This window comes from Cetorhinus maximus, chromosome 16 (assembly GCF_964194155.1).
Source record: "Cetorhinus maximus chromosome 16, sCetMax3.hap1.1, whole genome shotgun sequence".
Taxonomy (NCBI): domain Eukaryota; kingdom Metazoa; phylum Chordata; class Chondrichthyes; order Lamniformes; family Cetorhinidae; genus Cetorhinus; species Cetorhinus maximus.
The window spans coordinates 25536239-25562667 of NC_135894.1; the positions used below are offsets into that span (position 1 = coordinate 25536239).

At 43.5% G+C, this 26429-nt stretch overlaps 1 protein-coding gene across 1 annotated transcript in view; it reads left to right on the top strand.

Moving 5' to 3' along the window:
- The window catches only part of LOC144692049 (cytoplasmic tyrosine-protein kinase BMX-like), a 94216-nt gene that overhangs the window by 33945 nt on the left and 33842 nt on the right, over positions 1–26429 (top strand). The window contains exons 8-11 of the mRNA XM_078560605.1: positions 2644–2706; positions 8827–8881; positions 16278–16357; positions 24390–24517. Coding sequence (XP_078416731.1) covers positions 2644–2706; positions 8827–8881; positions 16278–16357; positions 24390–24517 — 326 coding nt within the window. The remainder of the gene's footprint in view (positions 1–2643; positions 2707–8826; positions 8882–16277; positions 16358–24389; positions 24518–26429) is intronic.

The window sequence follows — 26429 nt, forward strand, 5'->3', positions numbered from 1 at the left end:
TTTCCTCAATTTTGTAAAAAAAAACAATCAAATTTGGGACTATGGGGTTACGGAGATAAAAAAAATAAAAATGAATTATTGCTCAAATCTAAAGATTGGCTAAATATTCTTTACATTAAATAAGAATTGTTTAGAGTTGGGACTTTGCCTTTCAAATATCGCTTCAAAAATGTGCAAAAATGAAATCCCGCAGAAGTAATATTCTGCAACTTATTCCTTTATACTTGAATTTCTTTAAGCAGTTCAAATAATATTGGAGGTGAACAATCGCCATTCATTCATGGCCTTAAGATATGAATATTACCTCACTCACTAACTGTAATATCATAATATCTCACTCACTGACTGAAATACTATAATTAATTCAGTGTTACTGGAAAACACAGGCTCTGCAATAGAGGTAGGCTATTTGACACAACCAATCCTTGTTGACACTTTCATTTTATGAAACACAGCTCCAACACATTTACACAGCCTATTCCATTCATTCACCTATCCAATCTAATCTTGATTGAACAGCCTTTGCATAAAGGCATGATATGCTTTTTCTTTAATTTGCTCATGGGATGGGAGTGTCACTGGCGAGGCAGCATTTATTGCCCATCCTATGTTGCCTTCGAGAAGGTGGTGGTGAGCATCTCTTGTCCAAAATCTTAAATCTGTGTCACCTTGTCCTTGTGCCAATGATAACAGCTTTTCTTTGTACCATATCTAAACCTGTCAGATCTTGTTGTTTGTCCTTTAAGGCGAAGGTGACTTATTAGGGTTCTGGTAGGTATGTGGGTGACTGCTAAGGCCAGAATGATCTACTGCAAATAGGGCAGGATACAGCAGACAACTGAATTTCGCACAAGATGCTAACTTGGGATTTCCTCTCCTTGCGTTTTCTCTCTGCCTCTGATACACGCTTGGGGGAATCTTGTGCACCTCTATCAAATCTCCCCTCGATTTCCTTTGCTGCAAGGGAAACAACCCGAGCTTCTCCAACCTAACCTTGTCTCAAAAATTCCCCATCCCTGCAACCATTCAGATCAATCTCTTCTGCATTCTCACAAGGATCCTCAGCTCCTTTCTAAGGTGTGGACATAACAGTGGTCTAAACGAAAATTTTATATGTTTTCAGCAAAACTCACCTGCTTTAAAACCTTCACTTTTGAAGCCCAAGATCCTGTATGCTTGCTAATTACTCCCTCAATACGTCCTGCCTCCTTCAAAAGTCTATACACATGAACCCCCACATCCGTCTGTCCCTGTACAAATTATTGAAAAACATTGGAAGGATTTTGACTGGGTTGCTATTTCTCTCAGAACTGACTTTGCTTTGTCTTGTGCTATGGGCTCTGATTGCCAGCTAGAGAAAGAACCCTTTGATAACAATGAACTCACCAAGATGAAATACAGGACTGCACTCGAAAACCATTCCAAGTGCAGCAAGGTTAAGTCTTGTGATGTCAGTTCTGCTTATTGTGTGTTGCAGTGTGAGTGTGAAGGCATTGAGTTAAAACAATCATTCTTAATATCAACTAATGGTAATCAGAGTCCACTTGCCAACATTTGTCTTTAATAAGGAGGGTAGATAAAGAAAGAGTTCAAAGTTAATTATTCTGAAAACCAGGTGGAGGAAAAGAAGTAAAATTCAAGCAGAAAAATAACGATAGGGGAAAATGAAAATAGGAAAATAAAAAAAGCAGAATAAAAGAGGAATAAAGACAACAGGGCAAACAGAACTAAAGTGCTTTTAAGTTGCATTTTATTTGTCTTAATAGACAGGAGCTGATAGTTAATCCTAACTTTGTTATCTAATATTAATAGTCGTTTAGTCATACGGAACTTGAAATTTGCTGAAGAAAGAGACATGCTATCTAAACTTTTTGTCTTGCACTCATCAGGACAAATCGCAAGATTACCAACAGTAAAGGGAACAACAATTTATACTGCATGAGATGAGAGTGCAGATTGGTTGGCAAGTGGACTCTGATTTTTACAGGCTTTTCCATGGAGAATGTAGCAGGGAACAGTTAACTACAAAGCTTTTGTTCAAATTCAAACCAGGCAGGTTGACTCTGATTGGTCAAGGCATTGCTATGAGGAATAAACCAGGGAAAGGCTGTTGAAAAAGATGTAATGCATGGATATGCTCCTTCTGTCCGCAAAGGGAAGGGCCCTGTGTTTGAATATATGTGGCTTCTAGCATGCCTAAGTGAGCCACTCTGCGAGCCTGGCTCATAATCTTAAATTGGTTTTCAGTGTAATTCTTAGCAAACTCAGGGTTGTTTAGCAAGTCCAATTTCAGAATCACATCCAATGTTGGGCATTATGTTTTGAGTTTTACAAACATGGCTGGTCGGGTACAGCCTGTACATTGCCTGTTGTGAACGGCCAAATTAATCAGAGTCCATTTGCCAACCAATCAGCACGCTCTTCTCATGCAGTATAAATTGTTGCTCCCTTTATTGCTGGTAATCTTGCGATTTGTCCTGATGAGTGCAAGATGAAAAGCTTAGGCAGCTTGTCTCTTTTCATTTCTAATACGAACGGAGGCTGAAATGTCCCTGCCTCTACTGATGAGCTTGTAACTAATATTGTTCTAAATGTAACCAATTCGTCATAACTCATTTTTTTCCTTTTGTCTCTTTTTTTCAGCAAAACGAGCAACACCCAATTCACCAATCCACCCAAACAGTCTGATAAATTAGAAGACTATGTGTAAGTTAAAAATGGCACATAAATGTTTGACTCTCCAAACTGCGGAATGGATTCAGAGGCTGTGAAATATGACTCTGTAGTTTTGGAGCTACCGGTGCTGTTTTGATCAAAATAGCATTCGCGCTGCTGCATGCATGCACACTTCTGCCGCGGAGTGCGCTGGATGCCATATTGGTGAGGACACTAAAGGTGGGTGCTAGGACTGTGCACCAGAATTATGCAGAGCAGACCAATTGTAACATCAGTCCTCGTGTGATGCTGGTTCGACACCAGTGCTGCCATTTTGGAGCTCACCGCTCCAACTGACACCCTCCCTTAACTTTGCACAGCTGGACATGCATTCAGCAACAGGTAGGAACCCTTCACCTGGCATCATTTAAAAGGATCACCAACAACTTGCAGCTTGTTGCTGATACTAGGTTTGTCTGACTTTGTGGAAGGGCTTGGTGTTTGGAAGAGTCGATTAAAGTTGGTGAAGTTTGCAGGGACAGTTGGTGCATGTGGAGCAGGCCTTGGTTGTAACTGCAAGCATTCTAGTCAAACCACTTGCTCCCAGTCATCCTTGCTACAGTTGTGATTTCCCTTTGGCTGTATCATGAGGAGGTGGAGCAGAGACCACAAATAAGAAGACAAGCTGCTTGCAGAGGTAGGAGGAGAGGAGAATGGCTCTTAAGAGGGGACTTATCCGCATAGGGTCTTCCGGGAGCACACTTTTTACATCCATCAAGTCGAGGAGCAGTGTGTGCATCACCAAGGAGGTGCCTACTGAACTCTGCCACCTCTCAGACCACAGCAGGGTGAGGACGATGCTGCCAATGGACATGAAGGTGACCTTACCATCCCTTTTTGATAGACCAGCGCAACGTCCTCCAGACCAAAATGCTGAAATAAAAGCCACCACAAAGCAATCGTTCCACAGCAACCTAATCCATCAAGTATCCCCATACAAAACTCAACTAAGCACCTTAGTGCATTCCTCAGTGCAGTGTTCCTACACAGTGCTACCCCAATGGCTGCAGCATGGCTGGAGGCTGGCTGACTCTCATTGGGAGACTGCAGCAGGCCCTTGGAGGATGCCGTTGAGCAGCTCTGGGTCTTGAGGACCCAGCTTCAGCTTGTACCATTCCGGCATGGGCGACAGCAGCCTAGGCTGACAGACAACAGCATGAGCAGTTGCAGAGTGGCGGTGGTGGGAGCATGCACACTATCATACTCAGAAAGACAGCGGAGCCACTGCCACTCCCCTCAGCAATCCTGGGAACCTGCTGCAGGACATATTGTTAGTCTATATTGTGAGAGTCATGCCCCATGAGCACTGGTATCCGCAGCCATGATGGTAGCGGTCTGAGCCTGCATGAACCTGAACGACCATATTGCAGCAGCCAGGCACTGGGTGGCTTTTGCTTTGTGCTGCGAATGAAGCTGAGACATCAGCTGTCAGACACTGCATCATGGGTGGATCACAAGTGTGCCCATGGTGTTGGCCAACACCTTTATATGCTGGAAAGGATGGCCTCCAAACTCTGCGCAAAACCGTGTGCCAGATTGGTAATGGTACCGTAGTATAAAGGGTTAACAGATCGGACATGCTAATATATGATGTAGATGATGATGTCAGTCAGTCATGTGTTAGACTGTCTCTCTCGAGAGAGGTTGGAATCATGCCTAGGAGCAGCATGCCTACTCTGTAACCTGTTTAGATGTAGTAATAATAAGCAAGTGTTAAGCAGATATTAGAGCATGTCTACAGTCTGTCTACTAACCAAGTCCCACACCTAGAATCCCAAGATAGAAGGGCCCAGTCTCAGAAAATGGTGGCAGCAGTGGAGACATCGATGTAAAACATACATCGGTGTTATCAAAGGAACCATGGAGTGAAGAAAACCTTTGAAAGCAACTCGAGAAATTTCAGCGCATGAAGGAGACACACTGGAGAGAGGTATCGATGACCGAACCTAGTACTGCCTTTGCGCCGCCCATTTGACTAACTTGGGGACCAGCAGAGAGGCCAGCAGTGAGAGTCATGGAAACGCCATTTTCTCCAGTACGAGCAGCATCAGGTCTTCACGAAAAGCAGCCAATGCTTCAAGTCAGTCCCTTTCTTTATGCAGTAGGTCGAGTAGCAGGCAAGCTTCTCTTAAGGCAGGGTATGCAGGAGTCCACCACTGACTTTGACTCCATTATTAAAACCGTTGATACCTTTTTTAGACCAAAGCAAAATTTAGTAATTGAACGCGTACGTTTTAACCAGCGCTTGCAAAGACCTGGGGAATCGATTGAAATATTCCTAACAGACCTATATCGCCGAGCTAGTTCTTGCAGGTACATGGGTGTCCGGGATGAAAAACTCCCCAGCTTTCTGCCGACCAAAGATGATCTTACTTTGGATCAAGTGGTCCGGTGTGCAAGGCAGGCCGAGCAAAGAGAATTTAACTGGGCTATAATTCATGACAACTCCGAGGCTTCACGTGAATATGTAGATTGAGTAGGCCCACAGGCAGTGGCCTCACCCATGGGAAAGTCCATCAAACCAAGCGAAAGGATGGGCAACTCCATGCTGGCAGCTATTTTGAGATGCTTGCGTTGTGGTGTGAAAACCCCAACATAGATGCCAAGACAGCCCAGTAGGGAGCGGGGGGGTGGTGGTGGTGGTGGTGGGGGGGGGGGGGGGGGGGGGGGGGGCGCGGGGGGCAGTGGGGCGGGGTGCGCAGAATGCTTCCAGTGTGGCAAAACGACATTTCAAGTATTTTTGCAGACCTAGTAATTTTAATCAAATTCAAAGGCCAGAAAGTATTTATGAAATACATTCCATCCATGAAATGGAAAGTCAAGAAAAAGATGAAATTACTGAGTTCCTAGGAGAAGCTGATAGTCTTAATCTAGACTATTGATCAGTTACAGTCCAAGTTCAAGGCTTCAATACTACTTTTAAAATTGACACTGGATCTACTGTTAGCATATTAGCAGATGATCTCGACTGGCTTCAGCCAATGGCCCTTCATCCATCAGACATCAAGCTATAAGGTCCAGGCAGCAAAGACCATCCAGTCAAAGGCAGGATCATTGCTGCTCTTAGCTACAAGGTGCAACAGATCATTGACTCTCTCTTTATGTTCTTCACAATCAACGCACATCCATACTGAGTGGCGATATAGGCATATTTCTAGGGATCTTAGAAAAGCCAGATGATGCTTGTCATTTGAGGGGCTCACCATCTTTCATGCGACAATCTTCAACGTTTTATTTAGAAGCAGTGAAAATTCAGCCTTCAGAAACTGAGGAAGTTTGTACACTCTGTAGTAAGTTCCTTTCTTTCACAGAGACACCATCCACTAGACCCCAGCAGAGACTGAAGTTAAGAATCTCTCAGTTCTTTACTAAGTAAGGCTCAGAGGTGGTGGACACAGGAAGCACTGCAGCGGATTGTAACCATCCTCATGAAGACCTGCTAGGCCTGAATTAACTCTTCCTTGAGAGTGATGAGGAAGAATTCCATGCAGTACAGAGTGATTTCTTGTGGTTAAGGCCCTAGAGAATGATTCGTCTTTCCCATTAATGGAGGCAACTTATTGTCTTTTTAGAGGATTCAGCTGCGCTTTTAGTGGCATTCAGATCTTAGTTCCATTGAATCTACCCACATATTCCCTACTTTATCTCCAGTTGTTCATGAAGAGTCTTCCACAGAAGATGCTTTGCCTGAGCCCAGGTCAGAGTCCATAGAGGATCACACTGTTAAAGAACTGGTACCTTCCAGTTCTGGATGATGCCAGAAATGCATGGTATACCAATTAGGAAAGGGTGAGCAGGCTGGGTTTTTTTTATTCCTTGAAAAAAGAAGACTGAGGGGTGACCTAATAAAGGTCTTTAAAGTTATCAAAGATTTTGATAGAGTGGATACAGAGAGAATGTTTCCTCTTGCGGGGAAGAGCAGAACTAGATGCGATCAGTATAAGATAGTCACCAAGAAACCCAATCAGGAATTCAGAAGAAACTTCTTCACCCAGAGAAAGATGTGAATTTGGACTCACTATCACAGGGAGTGATTGAAACAAATAGCATAGATGCATGAAGGAGAGGCTAGACAAGACCATTAGTCACATCCTGACAATTTGAGTGCATAACCATTATCCCTACCCTATGTCTCCTACTCTTACGCAATTCCCTATGCAAGTCAATAGGTACCATGCACACTCATTTTTATTAACAGTCTCTATGTAGAATCTTATTGAACCCTTTTTATTATGAACATACAGGAACATCCTCTTATCTACCATGTTAGTGAACTCCTCAAAAAATTCAGCTAGGTTTGTTATACGTGACTGACCTTTTACAAATCCATCTTGTTTGTCTAAACCCTCAGTGTCTAATAACAGATTCAAATAACTTCACTATAACATACATTAAACTAATGGGTCTATAATTCCCAAGTTTATCTCTCCTACACTTCTAAAATAATGGAATGACATTGACAATTTCCCAATCCAAGAGAACAGTTCCTGAATTGAGAGAGTTTGGGAAGTTGATGATGTACACAACAACAATTTCCTCACCCACTTATTTTAATTCCCTGAGGATGAAGCCATCAGGTCCTGGAGATTTATTTACCTTTCATAACATGAGTCTCTCCAGCACCAGTTTTTTACTTTATTAAATCTAGTAAGTTCATCCTTTTGATTTATTTGTTACCCTGACATCCCTGGTGATCTTGCTGACACATGGGACACCAATTTCATTGTGTTCAGAACCTCCCTCCTCCCTACAACAAAGATTCATCGATCCCGATATTCATTGCCTATAATATCATGGTGCCTGGGACCACGGCAAAGGGGGTGGGGTATTAAAATCCAAACCAATGACCAAGATGATCTATTATTGGCAGATGTTGGTTGAAGGATAAAGGCTGGCCACAGCACTGGGGAGAAGTCCCCTGGTTTACATGGAATGGGGGCCCCTTCACTATATTGTCTATCTGATGGCAATAAGAGTGATAGAGTGATGGTAGAGGAGGCAGCATAAATGGCACTTGGTGCATGTATGTGAAGATAGACAAGTCTGTCACTTCATTCCCACTCCAAAGACTAGGAGTGACACAATGGGCAGAATTTTGCTGTCAGCGAGCAGGGAAACCCCGACATCATCCTGGCCCATTTAAATTTTCAGGAAGGCGGGGGCACAGCCAAATCAGCTCTGGGCCCGCCGACCTGTCAACAGCCAATTGAGGCCATTGACAGGATCATTAAAACAATTAAAGGACCGGCCCGTCCAACCTTAAGGTCGGCGGGTCGGCCAGGAGCCCCGGCGGCAAATAGAGAAAACATGAAACCTCATCAACCGGCAGGATGAGGTTTCATGTAGGGATTTAAAAAGGTGAATAAAGTTTTAGTGAAATTTATTAACGTGTCCCATCTCGTGTGACATTGTCACAGGAGGGTGACATTTTAAGGATTTTTTTTTCTCTATTTTTAATGTTTGTACAACTTTCAGTAATCTCCCTGAGACTGCACTTAGCCTCAGGGAGATGTGCGCTCTTTTGTGCGCATGCGCAAAAGAGCGCACTCTCGCTTTTGGGGACTCCCCCCCACCCGCCCGCACAGGAAGCGCATAGCACTTCCCGCCAGATGTCACGCTGGGCGGGCCTTAATTGGCCCGCCCACTTAAAATGGTGGCGGGGCCCGCTTCTCCGGTGGGGATCGGCTCCCCGCCTGCCGGAGATTGGGTCAGGCCCACCCGCCCGGGAGGCAGAAAATTCTGCCCAATGTTCCCACTTGCCCTGCCACATATAACAGAGCTGACACTCCTATCAGCAGAGCTAATGTAAGGTGGGAGTTGGTTAGCTTAGATGGGTAGAGTGTGATGCAGAATGACGCCAACAGCATGGGTTCAATCCCTGTACTGGCTGTGGTACTTCATGGAGGCCTGTCTCCTGGCCTTGCCCTACACTTGTGGAGTGGTGCTATATATACCAATTGTCTCTCTCTAAAAGAGAGAGGTGCCTTTCTGGACTATGGCTAATTACCTAATATAAGACTAACATTGTTACAGATTGAAAGGGTTTTCTGATATAATCTTGTACCTTATCCAGTTCCTTCTTACTGACGTGTGTTTTTTTTCTGCTTTCAGCTGGTATGCGGGAACATTAGCACGAGCTAAAGCTGAGCAGCTTCTCAAACAAATGGTAATCCAGTTCATATTGTTCAAACCGCTTTTATGTTTGTTCACAGATAATTAATGTGTACAACCTATATTATAATTGGGTGTAAAACTTAACCGCGCTGCACACACAAAAAAATGTAGAACAAAGATTGTCTCACTTTTAACTTTCACGTAGCTAAACTTTGGAATACTGTTGTTGTATGATATATGTGCCTGCATTCCACTGCTATATAAAGGCGCTTGGCAGAGCAAAGGCTAATGTGGGACTGGAGAATAGCACCACCCACAGTATGATGTATAGAGTCACATGGTAATAGACTGAGAGAACTGTCTAGAAAGAACACTCTGGAACCAGAATGCATGGAGGTAACAGCTCCATGCATGACCATCCCTTGAACCTGTAAATAGTTAAAGACTAACAATAAATGGTTCATGTTTAAATATACAAGTCTCAAGACCTCATCATTGAGACATCTAAAGAACCCATATTACAACATGGTTGGCAGCGGTTGTCACTTCTCCAAGATATCATATCAGAGATAGTACCATAATCCAACATGGTGATCCGCGGTGATATGAAAGGTGGCAGCTAAATGCATGAACCCAGAACAAGTATGAAAAACTAAAAGCAACTGAAGTTGAGTTAGAGAGACAGATACCTAAGAAGAAAACTTGGAGAAAATGTTGAAGAAGCTTCACTACAAACTTGGAAGTGAGGAATGAACCAGAGTGAGTGGAAGTCCATTACAGAAATACAAAAGTTGCAAGATTCCAAATGAGGCAGACTTAAGGAACCTGGTCAAATATAGGTGAGCAAAGATACAAAAATTATAAGAAAGAAGCTGTAATTACATTTTAGAATATTTGGTGATCCCAAGGGCCCAGCGTCCAGAGGGCAGCTGAAAGAGAGCTGCAGTGATAAAAAAAAAGTTAAAAAGGCTGGCAGAGTTAAATAGAGAAGCCTGCAGAGCATTGTAAGAGCAAAAAAAGCCTGCAGAGTTTAAGAAGAAGATGCTGCTTCAAAGATTTTTTTTTAAATGGCAATCAGAGCAAAGAGAAGTGTGATGCCTTCAAGTTTAAAAAAAAGGGCCCCATCATACCACGAGCCTGCTGGGTCTCCTGGAGTGGGGACACTCAAGGGAAAAGAGAAGAAATCTGCAGAGTTTAAAGGCAGCAATTGCTGCAGTAGCTTTCTTTAAAAAGAAAGAAATGTTTTAAAAGTTTAGAAAGCTTTTTTAAAAAAAGTATGCCTGTCAAAACTCTCAAAGTGCAAAGTTCAAAGGACCTGCAGAGAAAGAAAATAGGAAAGAATCACAGAAATAATAAATGCTCCTATCTTGAAAGTTTAAAAAAGTTTAGACAAAGAAGGCCCAGGATTGCTGGGAGCCTGCCAAAATTGAAAAAGTGCAGAAAAACACAGAGATATAGAAAATGGCAGCTGCAGTAACAGCTTGAGGAAAAGAAATGGTTACTGCACTGACAGTTCTTAAAGTGTAATGACAGTTAAACCTGTAACCACAAGAAAGGAAAACAGCCATGGACAGAGCACTGGAAGAGACCCCAGAGAGAGAGAGAGCAACTCCACCAAGGGCAACAAGAGATCCCAGATAGAAGGCAACTCCACCAAGGGCAAAAAGTGACTCCAGATAGAGGGCAACTCTGCCAAGGGCAACAGGAGCCCCAGATAGAGGGCAACTCCCAATGAAGTGCCAAGTGCAACAAAAGAGCTCAGTGAGAAGGCAACATAAGACTCCAGTGTGAGGGTGACAGAAAGCCACAGAAAGGGGGAGCCAAAGGGCCCTAGAGTGAGGGAGATAGTTGGCAGTGTGGAGTGAGAAGATGGCTATAAATGAAGGAAAGCTATCTGAGATAACTCAAAAGAAGAAAAACATGCAAAAAGTAAATTAAGCTGTTCTGTAGGAAAATGTTTACATCAAAGCTGAACTGGAGGATTTGCAGTGCAAGATTCAAGCTGAGTATATATCTTTGAAAGTGGACAATAAACTGAAGTCTTCAATGAATCAAGCTGTTTAAGATCTGAGCAAACAAATTTCAGAGACGACACAAAGATACCAGGAGCAGATAACAACCCTCAATTCCTCAGTTGGCAAATCAAAGTGGGAGTTGGGAAAACTCAACAGATGTACAGCCAGGCAAAACAACAGGCAAAAAAGGGACACAAAGAAGTTGCGACCCTCAAAGACTCTTTGAAGAATCAATATGTAGCCATGGAAAAACATGAGGAGCTACAGAGGACATTGAATATTACTTCAGAAAAAGCTGCATTAGAACTATCAGTAGCAATGAAACAATGCACTGAATCCCAGGGTGATTTGGCAAGTCGTCAATAAGAAAATGAACAGTTCAAAGAACAGCTGATTGTCCTTCAAGATCAAATGCAAAAGGGATGTGTGACCATTCAGCAACATGAAGAAATGAAGACTGTCTTAAACAACAGAATGGAAGAACAGCAGAAGAAACTCGAGGAGACTCTACTGAAATACAGGAAAACTCAGGATGATGCAAAGAAAAGGAAAACCTGTTGAAAGACCTTCACTACAAGAATCCCCTAGGAAGAAGTTTATTCCACTGGAAAATTACGAAGAGAAGGAAAATTAATTTAACATCACTCTGAACAAACTGACAAACCAATTCGCAGAGCAGACTCAGCAATATTCAATATTTCAGGAGGAAGCTGAAAGCTACAAGAAACAGACTGAAGAGCTGAAGAAGCAGTTGAATGGAAAAGAGGAGGCACCAAAAGGAAAAGCCATAGAACTTTCCAAGCTGCGAGTGGATAATGAAGCCATGAGCAGCACAATTCCAGAACTGAAATGAGTTAAGATTTCATTGGAGACAGACCTGGCCAACAGTGAATCCAAAATGAAGGACAAGGACATGTTCTACTGCAGCCAGAGAAGCAAAAGACAGAAATAAGATCAGAAAATGTAAATTCGACACTGAAGTGCAAGGAACTAGATGAAGAAAACACGACTGAATGGGAAGATTCCTAGGCTTGCAAAATGATTTGAAAATAAAACAGAAAACAAATGTTTGGCTGAGATTGTGAAACAAGTGGAAATGAAGGTTCCATTTGCGAAACTCCTACGTCCAGCAAGAACATGGTGGACACCACAGAAAAGGAAAATCTGAGTCCACTCTAGGAATGAACGGAGTGCACATTCCCTGCGGAAGGAATGGGACAAACTCAGTGTCCGAGAAAAGCAGACGAGTTATTAGTAAAGAGAAATGTAACTCAAAGGAGCACAAAAAGCAAATCAAATGGAGAAGGCCAAGTACCAGAAACACAGAGTACTGCTAGCGCTCCTCAGACGTGGCAGGCCGAGATGTGGAAGAAATGCCAAGTCTCAAGACCATCTGAATTTATAAAGTCAAAGACTTGAGATGGGGGAGAAGGGATAGTGAGTTAGGATTGTATTACAAATAGTTATACTCCATTAGAAAGGAAAGTTTTCTTTGGAAAAGAAAAGGGGATGTAGTATGATGCTGTATGTGCCTAGATGCCATTGTAATGTAAAGGTGCTTGGCAGAGCGAGTGTTAATGTGGGACTGGAGAATAGCACCACCCACGGTATGATGTATAGAGCCACATGGTAATAGACTAAGAGAACAGTCTAGAGAGAACACTCTGGAACCAGCCTGCATGGAGGCAACAGCACCATACATGACCATACCTTGGATCTATAAATAGTTAAAGGCTAACAATAAACTGTTCATGTTTAAATATACAAATTTCAAGATCACATCATTGAGACATCTAAAGAACCTATTCACAATTGGTTTTCACTCGTCTACTCACTTATGTTATTGGTATGCCTTTTAGAAAACTGGCATAGTGATGATGATGGGCTGAATGATCTCATTCTAAGCATTTAGAACCAAGTGTGGCTTGGTTAGGCCACACTTGGAATATTGCATGCAACTCTGGTCGCCACATTACCAGAAGGATATGGAGAGGGTGCAGAGGAGGTTTACCAGGATGCTGCCTGGTCTGGAGGTTATTATGTATGAGGAGAGGTTGGAGAAACTCGGATTGTTCTCACTAGAGTGACGGAGATTGAGGGGTGACTTGATAGAAGTTTACAAAATTATGAGTGGCATGGACAGAGTAGATAGTCAGAAGCTTTTTCCCAGGGTGGAAGAGTCAATTACTAGGGGACATAGATTTAAGGTGAGAGAAGAAAACTTTAGAGGAGATGTGCGGGGCAAGTTTTTTACGCAAAGGGTAGTGAGTGTCTGGAATTCGCTGCCAGAGAAGGTGGTGGAAGCAGGTACGATAGTGGTGTTTAAGAGGCAGCTTGACCAATACATGAATAGGATGGGAATGGAGGGATACAGACCCCAGAAATGCAAAATGTTTTAGTTGATGGGAAATATGATCGGCGCAGGCTTGGAGGGCCAAAGGGCCTGTTCCTGTGTTGTACTTTTCTTTGTTCTTTGGTCTATTATTCTATCATTCTATTGCTAAAACCATCTACTTATCTTACCATCTACCTGGTTAGCCCCAGATGGAGTGCTGGGGCTAATCCGGATCTCCACACTTCAGGAAGGATGTTAAACTTGGAAAGAGTGTAGACAAGGTTTGCTGGAGTGGTAACAAGAGGTGAGGGTCTTCAGTTATGTGGAGAGATTAGAAAAACTGGGATTATTCTCTTCAGAGCAAAAAATGTTAAAAGGAGATTTGATGGAGGTTTTCATAATTGCGAATCTAAGAAGAAATGGTCTCCAGTGGCAGAAGGGTCAAGAACTATAAGGCAGTTTGAGGAAATGGTGGGGTAATGGTAACGTCATTGGATCAGAAACCCAGACTAATCCTCTGGGGGCACAGGTTCAAATCCTGCTGAGGCAGCTGGTGGAATTTAAATTCAATTAATGAAAACATCTGGAATTGAAAACTAGTCTCAAACCATGAAACCACCAGATTGTTGTAAAAACCCATCCAGTTTATTAATGTCCTTTAGGGAAGGAAATCTGTCATCCTAATCTGGTCTGGTCTGTTTTTGACTCCAGGCCCACAGTAATGTGGTTTTACTGCCCTCTGAAATGGCCTAGCAAGCCATTCAGTTCAAGGACAATTAAGGATGAATAACAAATGCTGGCCTTACTAGTGATGCCCGCATCCCATGAAAGAATTTTTTTTTAAAAAGGGAACAAATTTAAAGTGATTGGCAAAAGTAACAAAGGCACATTTATTTTTACTGATCCAGTTGCTGTGATCTGGACCATATTGTTTGGAAGGGTGGTGGAAGCAAATTCATTACTAAATTTCAAAAGGGAATTGGATAAACACTTGAAGGGGAAATATTGCAAGACTATGGAGAGAGAGCAGGGGAATGAGACTGATGGGATAGCCCTTTCAAAGAGCTGCCACAGGTATGATGGACTGAATGGCCTCTGAATGGTAATATGATTCTATAATTCTGTATTTCACAGGGGTTAAGCGCTGGTGGCTACACGCCAGCCAGGCCCTCATAAATCTCTACCATGGCTTTAGAACAAAACCATTGAAAGCAAACTCTTTATTTCCCCACTCTACTCTCATTCTCCTCACCAGTCTCAGCCCTGCTTCCATTGTTAAGTCCAAACTTAGCTGATCTTCTGATAAGACCGAGTAAATAAAATGCATGTTATTTAGGGAAAATATCTGCTTATATGCAAAGAGGATCAGCCATATGACTGGCACATTTGGACGTCTGCTCATTTGCAAATGGTTTGACTATCCTAAATTAGAATTGCATATTATAGACTGGAATTTATAGTCCGGTTTTTCCGGGTCAGCTGTGGTTTATGAGTAGTTTCAATACCTCCATTCTCTAACTGCTTTAACACAATTTAATCAGACATTCCATACTTCTTGTATGTCATCATTTGGACACTCCGGCATCAATATTAACCCCCTAAATGGGCAAAAAAAGGGCTATGGACATCGGGGGTGAGTTAACAATGTAAAAGTACAGAACATGTTCCCAACACACTATTTTATGGTGTGCGAGTGTATTACCATGGAGAGGCAGACACATCATAAACATATGGAAATTAATCTCTCACAGTGTAATTGTGAGGCTGATTTCAATGTAACAGTTGGAAATATCAACCCGTCATTTCTACGAGAAATAACAAGTCACATCTGGCTTAACTGAATGCAACCGGAATAGCTGGAGACTATAACTGGAAACCAGTCGGTACACCATCCCCTGCCCCTTTGTCCAGTTAGCTTCAACTGAGACCATTTGAATCTCATTGGAACCAGCTGACCTGTTTACTGGTTCAACCGGAATAACTGGCACTCACAACAGAAAATCAGTTGCGATTCCACTTGCCCAGTTGACTCCAACTGTAACCATTTGATTCTTACCTGAACCAATTGGCTTCTACTAGAACAAGTTGACAGGGAAACTGGAACTAGTTGGAATTAAATGGAGCCAGTTGACATGTAGCTAATTCAATGATTCTTTGGACTGGAAACTGTACAAATTGAAGCAAACTAGAAACTCTACCAGTTGAAGCCAACTGCATTGACTTAAGTAAAAAGACTGTCTGAGTATAACCAGCACAATTATCAATGCATTTTCAGCGCAATTTCTTAAATGCACCCAGAGCGGAAACTCTATTCCATGTCTTCTTCCCCAGGCTGTAGCCATCGGTTTCCGTTGCAGTTATACGGCAAGGTGCTGAAAGTTTGAGCTGATAATGGGGCAGTGAGGGAAACAGTGCATCTGGACCTGATTGAGCAGGGTATCTCCTTAACCAATCTGATTGAAGCATTTAAAATAAACAGCTAAAGGACAGGAAGTGTAAACTAGAGAGGATGATTCAAAGTCAAATCAGATACAGAGGGAAAGAAAGACTGGATTAAGAGAGAAAAATAGAGATGCAAGAAAAAGTGTTTGTTTTTAAAACAAAAATGATGTTTTTTAAATTTTGAAGGAATGAGACTCTACATTTGTACTAGTTAATTTTCAGTGTCAAAGAAGTTACTTGGCAGTAATTAATAAATATCAAGTTGTTAAAAGCGGACATGGACTGAGATGCCTTGACTTAACTTTCTGTGGTGAGTTCAGCTTGTATCGATCAGGCAATTGTCACAAGTTCACACCATTCAGTGCATGTCAATGTGGGTAGACAGGGAGATTGTGTTTTTTACAAAGCTAATGGTGGAGAGGAGCATCTTAGATAGCAACTCTTGGATTACCATGTTTGACTGTGCATCTGCCCCTCGCCTAATGCAGTCCTACCATTTGCACATAAGTAATAGTGAGTGCCATTTGCCTCATCATTATTTTGACTGAAAAATCACACCCAAGATTCAACTTTACCCAGCTGTTGATGAATGAATGATCAGGCTGTTTAGCATATGATGCAAAGACGTGACTGTGTATAACTTGTTTCCGATTTAGGGAAAGGAGGGCGGTTACCTTTTACGAAACTCGAGCCAGGGTGGTGGCTATGTGGTATCAGTTTTCACAAAGGCCCTTCAGTAAGTATTCAGTTATACCAAAGTGAATGGCTGAAGTCACATCAGTAAAGTTCTACAGAGACTGCCTGACACTGGCACAAGCAAATTGCATGTCATCTGATAAATAAAAAAAAGTTAACAGTCCACATCCTCTTTACAAATAGCTGGGCAGGGTAAAGGAGCTTCCTCTTCGATTTAACAAACATTACCAAACCTGGAACTGTTTGGAATTGTAACCAAGGGCAAAATCTACCTGACCTCACAGAGATGTGTTTGAATCGGTGGAAAAAGTTGAAATGGAACATTGGGTCATTTCCTCGATATGTTCCCGCCTCCAAGCACTCTTGCTGGAGGCAGGCATCAATGTGGCAGCAGCTACTTGCCTGGCAAGTGGCAGTAACAAGCAGGACAATCAAGGGCTCAACTGGGATGTTGCCCACTGTTGGACTGGTTCCCAATGAGTGGGAGAAGTTGGCAGCAGGGCGGAGGTGGCTTCCTGGCAGCAAACATGAGGGTCATTGACCCACCCTGTCACAGGCCCCATGAATGCTCAGCCATAACCCTTCCTGTGACAGGGCTTCCCCTCCAAACTGACGGCCCTATAAGCTTTGGGCCTTCCTTTTTTCAAATATTAATCAGGCTTCTGACAGCACCTCCATTTTGTCTCACCCTCACACTCTCTTACCTGCCTCAGCAGCACCCACACCTCCCAGTATGGGTGCCAGTTCTGCGGGCCCTCTGATTGGGCTTCCTGCCTTGGGAACCCACCTGCCATTCTTATTGGACAACAAAGGCGGAGGCAGCTTGTTAATTGGCCACCTACTGGAAGATTCTGCCTGCTGGTGCACCTCTGCTTCCTGAGGCATCAGAACCCAGAAATGGTCCCGATGCCTGGAATTTTTCCAAGGGCAGAAGATTCTGCCCCAAGCCCGAGGAGGAGAAATGGGGGCAGGTGACCAAAAGATTGATCAAGGATGAGGGTTTTTAGGAACACTCTAAAAGAGGAAAGTGAGGTTTTGGGAGGAACATCCAGAGCTTAGAGCCTAGGTTGCTGAAAGCACGGCCACCAATGGTAGAGTGATTAAAATTAGGGATATGCAGGAGGTCAGAATTAGGGGAGTGCAGAAATTTCGAAGGCTTGTAGGGTTGGAGGACGTTACACAGATGGGGAGGGGCAAAGGCCTGGAATTTGAACATGAGGATTAGAATTTTATAATGAATGCTTTGTCTGATGGGGAGCCGGTGAATGCCAATAAACGCAGGGTGATAGGCGAGTGAGATTTGGAGCAAGTTAAGAGTAGCAGAGTTTGGGATGAGCTCAAGTTTATGTAGAGCGGAAGGTGGGAGGCCAGCCAGGAGAGAATTGGAATAGTCAAGTCTAGAGGTAACAGAGGCATTGATGAAGATCTCAGTAGTAGATGAGCTGAGGCAGTGTTGGATCCACGTGATGTTACGGAGGTGAAATTGGGCAGTCTGCTGATTGTGGAGGAGGTGTACCCGGAAACTCAACTTGGGTCAAATGCAACATCAAGGTCGCAAAGCTCATGTTCAGCTCAGGATGGTTACCAGGGTCAAGAATGGTTGACGTGGGACAGAGTTTGTGGTGGGGATCAAAGACAGTAGCTTCAAACATCTCAATAATTAGCTGCAGGAAATTTCTGTACATCCAATAGTGATGTCAAGAGCTGGGAAATCAGAGACAGTGGAAGGATTGAAGGAGGTGATAATTGTAGAGTAAAAGCTTAACCCTAATAACAGTTACTGAGCATGTGATTCAGGAGCTGTGTCACTGTGATATCACACACTGAGAGGAGATGAGTGTGGAGCATCTCAGAGAGCAGTTCCAGCTATGTTTTTGAACAAAAGACCATTGCCTCCAGAACCCAACAAATCCCGAGCTAAACCACAATAACAGATGATGGCAGCAGTGACTACACCCACAGAGGAACAGTAGAAAATGGTGGGAAAAGCCTCAAGTGAAACCCAGCAACAATGCAGAGTAGCACTTCAAGGCCAACTCAGCAACCACATAGGAGATGACCAAATAGCGAGGGCAGCCCAGTGATTGGCAAGACAAGCAGCGTGGGAAAGGACAACGTCGAAACAGGGTGAGAAATGGCTACAACATTGCCCCTACCAGAACCCATTCAAATTATAGAGGGCCCCAGACAGGCTGAGCAATGGCAAAATTGGCAGAGACATTTTACTCAGTACTACAACCCCTCAGGTCTTTCGAGTAAAGTGCGAGTAAAGCACTTTGTTATACACTGTTGGAAGCATAGCTGATGTTGTGCTAGCCAGACAGGGGGTAAACAAAGAGAAAGTCTCCAAGAGGATGTCATTGGAGCCTTTGACTCATATTGCAGTCTTTGTAAAAATATTGTCATAGAGAGGACAAATTTAATCAGTACAGTAAAAAAAACAGGAGGAAGAGATTGACTCATTCATCAACAAATTTTACTGCCTAGCTGAAAGTTGTGATTATGGAACACCAGAAGCAGTCCATGTCCATATGCAACAAGAGCTGAACAACATTAAAGTTTGGCTGATAATTGGCAAGTTACATTCAAGTTAAGTGCCAGGCAATGAGCACCTCCAACAAGAGAGAATCTAACCAACACCTTTGACATTCAATGGCATTACCATCACTGAATCCCCCACTATCAACATTTTAGGGGTTACCATTGACCAGAAAATGAACTGAACTAGCCATATAAATACTGTGGCTACAACAGCAGGTCAGAGGCTAGGAATCCTGTGACGAGTAACTCACCTCCTGACTCCCCAAAGCCTGTCCACCATCTATAAAGCTCAAGTCCAGAATGTGATGGAATACCCTTCACCTACCTGAATGAGTGCAACTCCAACAACACTCAGGAAGCTCAGCACCATCCAGGACAAAGCAGCCCACTTAATTGGCATCTCATCCACTTTCTTAAACATTCAGTCCCTCCACCACTGTTGCACAGTAGCATCAGTGTGTACCATCTACAAGAGGCATTGCAGCAACTCTCCAATACTCCTTAGACCACACCTTTCAAACCCACGACCACTACCATCTCGAAGGACAAGGGCAGCAGATAGATGGGAACACCACCACCTGGAAGTTCCCCTCAAATCCACTCACCATTCTGACTTGGAAACATATCACCGTTCCTTCATTGTCGCTGGGTCAAAATCCTGGCACCCCCTCCCTAACAGCACTGTGGGTGTACCTACACCACATGGACTGTAGCGGTTCAAGAAGGCAGCTCACCACCACCTTCCCAAGGGCAACTAGGGGTGGACAACGAACACCCACGTCCCGTGAAAGAATAAAATAAAACTAAAGGACGAACGGCTCAGAGATAGAACAGTAATTTTAGATGAGAATCTCTCTGACTTCTTAAAACCTTGGGAAGATTTAAATTTAAGCAAAGCTGTGCAACTGGCCAGACAAGCTGAAGAGCGGAGGCAAAATAAGTCTTTTGTCAGAGTTGCGAAGGAAATTTCCCAAGAACAGTCCGATGAAGTCCTTCAATTTGTGGGTTGTAAAATCAAAAGCAAGGCAAGGCAGCAACCAGGGAGATGCCCCGAAAAGGCGCCAACTGCCTTTTTCCAATGCCCCCAGTGTGGTGAGAAGAATCTCCACAGGTGGGAAGAATGCCCTGCCTGAATTGCACGTTGCCATGCCTGTGGCAAGTTCGGCCATTTTAAAGTGGCCTGCAGTTCCAGGAAACCTGTATTTACAAGACAGAAGGAGAAATCTGTTAAGGGAACCTCCATTCAAGAAACTCAAGTTGCCTCAGAACGCTGTGAATCAGTCTTCATAAACAAAACTCCATCCCTACGACCACAGGAGGGCATTGTAGGTCTTTCATTTCTCTTTGGGGTGAGACTCGATGCAGCGGGAGACAGGTGCTGCAAGGATGAAGGTGACTAGCTGCAAAATGACATTCGTGGCCTTAATTGCTCTTTTGGGAAAGAGTGGAAGAGGATGTTAGCCAAGATATCAATGATTGTCGCAGGAGGAGATCCTGAACCTTGCTTTACTTTTTGAAGGCAGCACACATTCTGATGAAGTTTCAGGAATGTTCCGGCTCACTGAGGAGCAAATTCATATCAAAGAGAGTATGCAAGCTGAACCACTGCCTACAGAAATAGATATTCCTACAGTATTAACAGGGCAATCATCAGTTTTTCTTCAGAATATTCTTGATCCTTCCCTTCATCCATCTGATTCGTTCATGGATGAGGCATTACATGATACTTTGTTCATTGCAGCAGTAGCAGTTTGTATACCCTCTACAAATCTTCACAGGAGCTGAACGAGCTTCACTGCTTGAAGCCAGAGCAGCCAGCAGTCCGGCCTTTCCCAAAAGCACCAAGAAGAAGATAAAGTAAAAAGAGAAGAAAAGGGAAACCTCTGTTCGTTGCCTTTATACTGCGGACCAGAAGCAGAAATCTCTGACTGAGGAGGTTGGTGCCTTCTAAGGAGAAGATTCTGAAGAGCATGCATGCCTTACATCCTCAAAGAGAGCTGAGGACACAGTCAGAGATTGAAACCACCAGTGCAAGAGGCTTTGGGGTGGTGCAGGAGTACGTGTGTGTAATGGTATGGGATAAACACTCAGGGGATATGTAGAGTAAAGGGTTAACTCTAATGATAGATCTCAGTAACTATGTCATAGTTATGTCACACATTGAGAAGAGATGAATGTGAAGCATCTCAGAGAGTAGCTCCAGCTATGTCTTGTGTCGTGACGATGGGAAATTGTGACTGAGTGATATCAACCGTCAACTTCATCAGCTAACCTAAAACATACTGAACTGTTTAAAAAGGACCCTTTTTTAAAAGACAAGAATGACTAAAGATGGCTGCCATGAGTAACCTGATGTTTGGAATTGTAAGTTAACTTTTTCTGGAAAGTTACTATATGGAATTCACTACTGACTTGACATGTTGCTCATGGAATTTCACACCTGGGGATGTCAAGGCCCACTTAAAAGAGGACTATTGAAAGGAATGTACATGTCATTTGCATCTTTATGAGCTTACCTCTCCAGCAGAACTGAGAGTCCATCAAGACAATGGGAACTGCTAGCCAGCTAGGATATACAACCAACAGACACTCAGGACCCCTGGGGAGGGTGAAAGAACCCCATCTCCTGTTGGCTTCGATTATCTTGAAATGTGTCAAACATTCCTGAGAAGAAACATCGAAATGTGATTACTTGTCTATAAGAATGACTACAGCAGACATGGTAATCAAATTCCTTTGGGAATTCTTAGAGCAGGGCTTTAAGAACTGGCTTTTTTGCCAACAGAAGCAGAAGAATCTGGAGAAGCTGCTAATGGAGCATTAAGGAATCTCCCTCTCACCCCCTTGGAATAAGCGCAGCACCCGGTTGAAGAAATCAGCGTACCCAATATCTGCCAATGAACCGAGACCTTGCAAGAATTGCAACCTGCTCCAAGGAACCAGATAACTTCAATCGGCCACAATGTTTACCAATCTTCACCTCAGAGACATGCAAAGGACATCTAACCACAGAATCACAGAATTTTAACGGCACAGAAGGAGGCCATTCAGCCCATCGAGTCTGCACCGGCTCTCCAAATGAGCATTATAACCTAGTGCCATTGCCCTGCCTTTTTCCCGCACCCCTGCACATTGTTTCTATTCAAACAATCATCCAATGCTCTCTTGAATGTCTCGATTGAACCTGCCTCCACCACACTTCCAGGCAGTGCATTCCAGACCCTAACCACTCGTCATGTGAAAAAGTTTTTTCTCACGTCACATTTGCTTCCTTTGCAAATCACTTTAAATCTGTGCCCTCTTGTTCCCGATCCTTTTATAAGTGGAAACAGTTTCTTCCTATCTACTCTGTCCAGCCCCCTCATGATTTTGAACATCGCTATCCAATCTCCTCTTAGCCTCTTCCCTCCAAGGAGAACAGTCCCAACCTCTCCAATCTGTCCTCATAGCTAAAGCTTCACATCCCTGGAACCATTCTTGTGAACCTCTTCTGCACTCATAACAACATAAGATTTAGGAACAGGAGTAGACCATTCAGCTTCGAACCTGCTCTGCCATTCAAGAAGATCATGGCTGATCTCATTGTGTTTCGATTTCTACATTCCCATCTAATGTGCGTGTGTGGCTGTGTGTGTGTGAGTGTGTGTAGCTGTGTGTGTGTGTGTGTGAGTGTGTGTGGCTGTGTGTGTGTGTGTGTGTGTGTGTGTACGTGCCTGTGAGTGTGTGTGTGTGTGTGTGTGTCTGTGAGTGTGTGTGTGTGTCTGTGAGTGTGTGCATCTGTGTGTGTGAGAGAGAGTGCATGTGTGCGTGTGAGTGTGTGTGTGAGTGTGTGTGTCTGTGTGTGTGTGTATCTGTGGGTGTGTCTGTGTGTGTGTGTGTGCGTGTGTGTGCGTGCATGTGCATGTGTGTGTGCGTACACGTGTGTGTGTGTACGTGCGTGTGCATGTCTGTGTGTGTGTGTGGGCCTGTGTGTGCGTGCATGTGTGCGTGCATGTGCATGTGTGTGTGTTTGAGTGTGTGCGTGCGTGTGTGTGTGTGTGTGTGTCTGTGTGCCTCTGTGTGTGCCTGTGTGTGCGTGTGTCTCTGTGTGTTTGTGTGTGTGTTTCTGTGTGTGTGTGTATGTGCGTGTGCGTATGCGTGTGTGTTTGTGTATGTGTGCATGTGTGTGTGCATGCGCGTGTGTGTGTGCGTGCATGTGCATGCGTGTGCGTGTGTGTGTGCGTGCGTGTGCGTGTCCGTGCGTGTGTATGTGTGTCTGTGTGACGTTGCGCCTTTTATTTTTTCCTCGGGTTTAGTGCCCAATAAACTTGCCCTTTCTTTGACTCAATGAAACCTCGTTGATTGGCTCCTTGTTGTTCACTGTGTAGATAGTAAAAATACATCTGGATTCAGGAAAGGCATCCACAGGGAAAAGAAATTTCAAACCTTCATTGTGACCAAGCAAGGAGGCTGAATAGAGGGGAGCCAGTTCAATCCTTCTCGTCTGGTTGTAACACCTAGCCTCATTTAACCTTTGAAAATAGCTAGCATGTAAATAAATGTTTTTGAACAAAAGACCACTGCCTTCAGCAAGATCTCCTCTAGGATAAGAAGTCAACAAATGCCGAGAGAAACCCACAGCAACAGAGTGGTGAGAGTTGCCTGTCATCAGCAAAAGTGTGGAATCTAATGTTATGTTTTCAGATGGTGTTGCTGAGGGGCAGCATGTGGAGGAGAAATAGAAGAGAGCAAAGAATAGATTCTTGGGGGACACCAAAGATAACAGTGCAAAATATAATGACAAGAACCATGGTTATTTTTTGCACTTACCCATTCTGCCCATTATAACACCCGGCCCATTACACATCCCTTTACCAGGATGGCATCCAGCACACTGTGTCAAAAAATGTGCGTGCTCACTGTGGGCGCTGCTTTAGAATCTTAAGGGGTGTCTTTGCACAGCAGAGAAGCTATTGAGCCTAATTTTACACCCCGCCCTCCACTCCGTAGATCCCTTATATGTATAGCCATTAAATATTGCACGCTTGGGGAAGGCTTGAGGCTCAATCTCGGGAAAGTGGTAAATTTGGACACTTTATTTGCCATCATTTGTCAGTAGGACTGTTCCCCATTCTACAGCACTAATGGTAAAAGTGGATAAAGTGACCAAATGTTGCACGGCTTGTGGTCCAGACAGAAAAGGGTTGCTCCCCAGTGCGAGATAGGAAACCAACCCTGTGGCAGACTGAAACTGCCCAAAAGGGAAGCGAGCATGTCAAACAAGCCATCCTCTCTCTCGACCAAGGAAACCCTCAGAAGCACATGGCTGCTGTGGTCCGGGGGCTTCACTGGTGACAGAGGGTGCTCCAGCACACCCCCTCTCCCCACTAGCTGCCAGCCCACACTGCAGTCTGCATTTACCCACAGAACTTGGGGCAATTTGGATTTTTAATGTTTGCTTCAATGGGGTGGCAGTTTGAATGTTAAAAACTACCGGATGACAATCCGCCTGGACCATTTTTTAATCAGTACATTTGCCTGTCTATTCCCAGAAGTAAAGGTGGAGCAACCCAACATTACCACATTCATCAAACAGCAGAAGGGAAGTACTATCTGGCAGAAGATCACCTGTTTGACACAATCCCAGAAGTTATTAAATATCACCAGCACAACTCAGCAGGTAATATTTAAAGACATGCCAGAGAAAGGTGAAGTAAAACTGGAGGTTCAAATTGCAAAGGGGAACTCCACATTGACACAGCCACACTAAAAACCGGTGAAAAATTGCACTTGAGAGTCATTATGTCATGGTGAATCTATAGAAAACCTCCGTGTGCCCACGTTCAGTGTGCCAGTTTGGAATGCTGAGGCACTAAATAGAGTACAGCACACATTCACTGGGATACAGCCTGCTTCGAGGAAATACAGACATGAAGACATTTAAAAATCGGAGCTGCTGTCATTAGAAGGGCGGAGATTAAAGAGCGAGGTGACAAGAGACACAGAAGGTGGAAACAGACTTCTTCCAATGCTGGAGGCATCCAGAACGGGGGCAGGGGACAGATTATATAAGATTAAATTTAAGGGATTTTGGGTGGAGAGCTGGATAAAGTTGTTAATGGAATGGCAAACTCAGGGATTGAAAGCCAAGAGAAAGATAGTAGCAGGTTTGAGGAAAGAGGGACTGAGGAAAAGAGAGCCCAGGAAATATATGGGACCCCGAGGGCACCAAAAAAGGGGGTATGAAGCTTTGTTTTGAGGATTGTGTACAGTTCCTGGCACCACACCTTATACGTGTGCAGCACAGGTTCACCTGAATGTTACCAGGCCTTCAGCGCTTCAATGATGAGGATCGAAACTAGTCTTATCCCTGAAAGAAAAGAGGCTAAGTGATGATTTGATTGGACCTTTTAAGAAATTTGAAAGGAAGTGATAGGCTAGAGAGAAACTTTTCCCATTGACAGTGGAGTCTAAGACATTTCACCACCTCCCCTGGGTGGGATCTGAACCCAGGTCCCCAGAGAATTACCCTGGGTATCAGGTCTAGTAACAATACCACTACACCATTGCCTCCCCAATGGTGGAGTGTAGGACAAAAGGGACATAAGCTTCAAGTCAGAGCCATGCCATTTACGAGAGAATTTTGGAAACACTTGTTCATGCAAAGAGTGGTAGAACCCTTTCCACAAAAAGCAGTAGATTCTAGCTCAACAATAATTCTAGTTCAGAGAGCTGAGATGGATAGATCTTTGCTAAGGCATGAAAAGGTATAGAATCGGGGCAGGTATATGGAGTTAAGATCCCATTGAATGGCAGAACAGGCTTGAGGTGTGTTAGGACATGGCAGGTGATGTGTGCCAGGCGGACCAGATCCACAAAGGAAACTTGGTCGTGCTAACACAATGGTTTTGCAATTTGTATTTATTATGAGAAGATGTGTGCACTGAACTTAGAAGTAATGAATCTACCAAGACCTTTAGAGATTTTAAAATTAAATTAAAATATTTATTAACTAAATAAAAGATTTCAAGCACATACATAAGACTACCATTACTTATTACTATGACAAATCCTAAAATTCCTAATTGACCTGACTCTCAGTTACACACCCCCTTTAACAGTCCAAAATAATTTTGAGATTTAAAACAAATTAACAAAATACCCACTTGACAGCGGAATTCCAAATGGCTTCCCCACCTTCAGTTACTTTACATAGCAGGTCTATGCACAAATGGCTTGAGCCTTCTTGAAGGCTGTTTCACACATTCCTGTCAGATCTTACATGGCCCCTTCCTCACATAGCCTTTCATTCTCCTTTATATATGTCTCTTTCTCTCTTTAATATGTAAATTCTATTGTCCCATATGCCTTTGAAACTCTATCTTCTTCATAATATGAAACTTTCATGTTGCCAATATTGTCAGTGACCTTTGGGAAAAATAAACACACTCCTTAGCCTTGCTTTTATGGCTAGTTGTAAACAGACTAACATCCCTTTGAAATCCAACAATCCCTATCCTTATCAAAAAATGCAAATTCCCTTCATACCTTACATGCTAAGCCAGCATCCATGTTTACTCATTAGCATCTCA